We start from the raw sequence: 4257 nt of genomic DNA on the forward strand, positions 1-4257 counted from the left end.
ATTATCATTACTATTACTATTATCATCATTATTATCATTTTCACTACTGTCATTACTATCATTGTTGTTATTACTACTAGTGTTATGTTTATCATTGTTGTAATTAGCATCATCTTTACTGTTATTATTACTATCATCATTATCATCATTCTTATTATTGTGATGATTATCATTATTGTTATCATTATGGTAATCATCACTGTTATTACTTTGATTATGATTATCAATATCATCTTTATTATTATTATCATTATTATTATTATTATTATCATTATTATTATTAGTAGTAGTAGTAGTATTAGTAGTATTTCCATCATCATTACCATTATCATTATTGTCATTATTATTATCATTATTATTATTATCAGTGTTGTTATCATTACCACTATCATAATTATTGTTATTATTACTACTACTGCTAATGCTATTGTTATTATCGTTACAGTTATCATTTCCATGATCATTATTATCATTATCATAATCATCACTATAATGTTATTCGACATAATGAGCAAGGAGTTTCCTTTTAATACCAAGTAATTTAGAAAAAAACACGTCTGTTTTTGTCTATTTTTCGTAAAGCAAAGTCATAGAAGAACTGAAATATAAGTTCATATATCCTAGGAAGTGAAAGAAGGCAAGAGAGAACTAACTAGAAGCACTGAGAGAGCGCATACCTCCGCCATGGCAACAGGGTCACTGATGCAATGAAAATATTCACACTTTTTGTTTTTGTTGTTGATATTATTATTATTATTATTATTATTATTATTATTATTATTATTATTATTATTATTATTATTGTTGTTGTTGTTGTTGTTGTTGTTATTGTTATTATGGTTGACACTAGTGTTGTTGTTAATCATTAATCATTCTTATTATTATAATTGGTGACGTCCGTTTCCCTAACTCGCAATGCTAATAAATCCTTAAAAAAAAATCCTGGATTCGTATCATGATCCTAATCACCACCAAATTTAATGGCATCTAAGTTGGTCTAAGACACATCTGCTATTTTTTTTTTTTTTAATTATCCTGCAAACCAACTAACAAACTAACCAGCGTTACCGGAGGCATAACCTACTTGGATGGGTTTCACGGAGTCTGTGAATCCAGATAGATAATAACATTTATATTTATTTTCATTTTGATTGTTTACTTTCAAGTTTAGGAAAACTTTGTATTCCAAATGTGTATGAGGCAATAAAGAGCAATAAAAGTACACTGTGCACATTGCATGCAAAGTTGTGTTTATGCGAATATATCCGGAGAAGGGGATCATAGCTTTCATCAGATTCTTAAGGGATTACTCCGTGACTTTTAAAAACACTGCTCTAAAGCGCTTTCCAGGAAGATAGGGAATTTATTTAGAATATATATGTTGGATTTTCATTTCTCATATCACCGCTTGAAGATCGGATCAATAAATAAAATCTGTGTGTGTGTGTGTGTTTATGTGTTTTTTTATTGTGTGTGTGATATAACATGCTAAAACATTCAGACAGACTTAGTTTATGCAAGCACATACCCCAACACATTAGAAGCAAAGGAGAAAAACGTCTTTTCCCGCCAAAACGCCGAAAAGACGAACGTGCCGACATCCGACCCATGTGGATAAGACTCCGATCTCACTTGTCTTTTTCTTTGTTGTTAACCCGGCTTATCCCATGGCGATGCTGACTGGATAATGCAAGAAGGGATTAGGTATCACGAGGGGATTCAGTGACGCTTCGCCACATGATCTGATACGAAGGTATAAAACGATGCTGCTGATGTTTAAGCCGCCATTTGTGTCATCGATTCGGACGCATTGAAGGTAGGTTGTCCGGGGTCCGTTAATTATCAATTTTATATTTATTTCCATCATTATTATTATTTTTTGTTGTAATTTCTGGGCGGAAACGATGTGAAACACATGGTGAAAAATCGAGAAAATAAACAGAAACGGATGAGAATAATTAATGTTTTAATCGCAAAATTTATTGCTATTTTCATGACTAATATTTGTAAAAAAAACATACCATTGCTAATATAATTTTTAATAAATCCACAACTAAAATAACAGCTGCAGTTGAAATTATACATGAGCAGGAATAAATGTTTATTATTATTATTATTATTATTTATCTGTAAAAATCGCACATCTTCCGAATCAAATTTTATTTTCTTGATTATGAATCTGCAAACTCCTCTCATTCTACATTATAAATAAAGCTCTTCCGATATCGTCAGTGTATACAAGTATTAGTTGCTATCTGCCATCTGCCTTTCTATCATCGTCTTTTGTATAACCTTCAGTGCTGATTTGCTCTTGTCATGTGTCAAGCACGTATCGTATTTTTCTCAGTGTCATATGTCCTCCTTGCCACACGCCTGTCGCTAAGTGTCAACTGTGTGGCGACTTTGTATTTTTTTTTTCTGATTGCTCTTTCCCATAAATTTTTAAATAATTATCTTACATTTTGTTGTATTTTGTAACCACTTTCGTATGATAGCTGAAGTTCATTTTCATTTTTATCATCACAGGTACCATTATTTCATCACCATCATCATCATCACCGCCATCACCATCACCACCACCATCATCATCATCATCATCATCATCATCATCATCAACATCATCAAAATTCTTGTCATTTAATCGCCATCTTTCTTTCCAGCCGCCATCAGTCAGCAACATGAAAGTGTCCGTTTTGATAAGTTTAGCCCTGACTTTGGCTTTGGCATCCGCCGCTCCAGCTCCCGCTCCAGTTGGGATGATGGATCCAGGTAAGAGAATAATTAGCTTTGTTGATACGGTATGAGCAAGGAAGCAGTGCTTGAATACTGTTTTGAGGTTAGAATAATGACAATTATTACACCTGAAGGAATTGATAAGAATATGCATCTTAACAGTTCTGAACCCCGCCCCTGTAGTATAAATCATGAAGGAATAGAATACTAATTTCTTCTTTATACCCTTTTACAGCATCAAATCCTTTCATCCCATCTTTTGTGAAGAATTTCATCCCAAGTGCCTCTGAAATCGCAGCTTTGGCCGCCCTTCACACAACCCCTGCACCGCCGCCATTACCTACAGCTGCGAAGCCAGGTTAGCCGCAGGATCGGAGTTTCCCGTTCTCTGTTTAGCATTTTCCGTTTTCTTTTCTACGATTTTTCTATATTTTTTCACTTTTGTTTTGTTTCCCATTACCTTTTTTGTCTCCATCTTTTCCCATTTTATGTCATATTTTTTTCTATTTACGGTTCGTTCATTCCCATCATCTCTTGTGAATTTCGTTTTCTTTTATATCTATTTCTTAGCTCTTTCCCATTTTCTTTTCTTGTGTTTTTTTCCAGAGATATTTACTAATTAGGATTTCTGTATTTCTGTATTGGAATTTGTTATTTCAAATCACGATTACTGATTAATTCGTATAGTATCATATCTTCTCTTCAACGTAGAGCAAACCAAAAACACAAAGAAAGAAAGAAAGAAACGAAAGAAAATATCATCCGTTTTCTTTTTCTTTCCAGCCGCTCCTGCCGTTCCCGCTGCCGCCGCGACCGTTGCAGCCATCATTCCCGTCGCGCCAGTGGTAGGCGTGTGAGCTCTGTCAACTTCCGGTATTTGGCCACGCCCACTCGACCTCTGACCTTCCTTACGGTCTGACACATGGCATTGGAAATCGTATTTTATAACTGTCTTGTTTTTATTCTAGAAAATGTATTCAAATGGGAATAAGAAGGACTTGAATCATTGTGTCAAAAATGGCGGTTTTGTTGTTAAAAATAAGTGAACAGATGAAGAGCGGAGAGCGGGAAGAGACAAGAGGAAAGGAAAAGGGTGTATATACAGATGGAATAAATCTCTAGTCTTGGATACGTCTTTGTCTAGGTTATTGGTTAAAAGACTGAAAAAGAGAGAAATAAAGAATTACAAGAGAGGAAGAAAGATAACAATAGTAAACAGAAGAGTAAAAAAGACACTGGAACACAGACAGCGATAAAGGCAAGCGCATTCACACACAATCATACAATATTAATTTTAAAAACTCAAGATTTTGTATCCAATATAGATGATACCGCAATAAAAATTGCAAAGATATTTACAAAAAATAAAGGTCTTCAAGATTGATTAATTGAAAAAAGGAAAGCACTCAGAAATGATTGGATGATAATAATTCTTGCAATGCTAATACTAATAATAGTTACCAAGGCAGTAGGGGTAACTGATGCAATGATTTTTAAGAATCCAGAATCCGGATCACCACCAAA

The 4257-nt window shown here is 33.9% G+C and overlaps 1 protein-coding gene across 1 annotated transcript; it reads left to right on the top strand.

The window, feature by feature from the left end:
* Positions 1 to 1687: 1687 nt before the first annotated feature.
* Positions 1688 to 3860, top strand: LOC113811681 (myc-associated zinc finger protein). Its single transcript, XM_027363470.2, has 4 exons — positions 1688 to 1816; positions 2661 to 2769; positions 2969 to 3091; positions 3517 to 3860. The coding sequence occupies exons 2-4, from the start codon at positions 2679 to 2681 to the stop codon at positions 3588 to 3590; spliced, it is 288 nt and encodes a 95-aa protein (XP_027219271.1). The 5' UTR covers positions 1688 to 1816; positions 2661 to 2678; the 3' UTR covers positions 3591 to 3860.
* Positions 3861 to 4257: the final 397 nt, after the last annotated feature.

This window comes from Penaeus vannamei, chromosome 37 (assembly GCF_042767895.1).
Source record: "Penaeus vannamei isolate JL-2024 chromosome 37, ASM4276789v1, whole genome shotgun sequence".
NCBI classification, from domain to species: domain Eukaryota; kingdom Metazoa; phylum Arthropoda; class Malacostraca; order Decapoda; family Penaeidae; genus Penaeus; species Penaeus vannamei.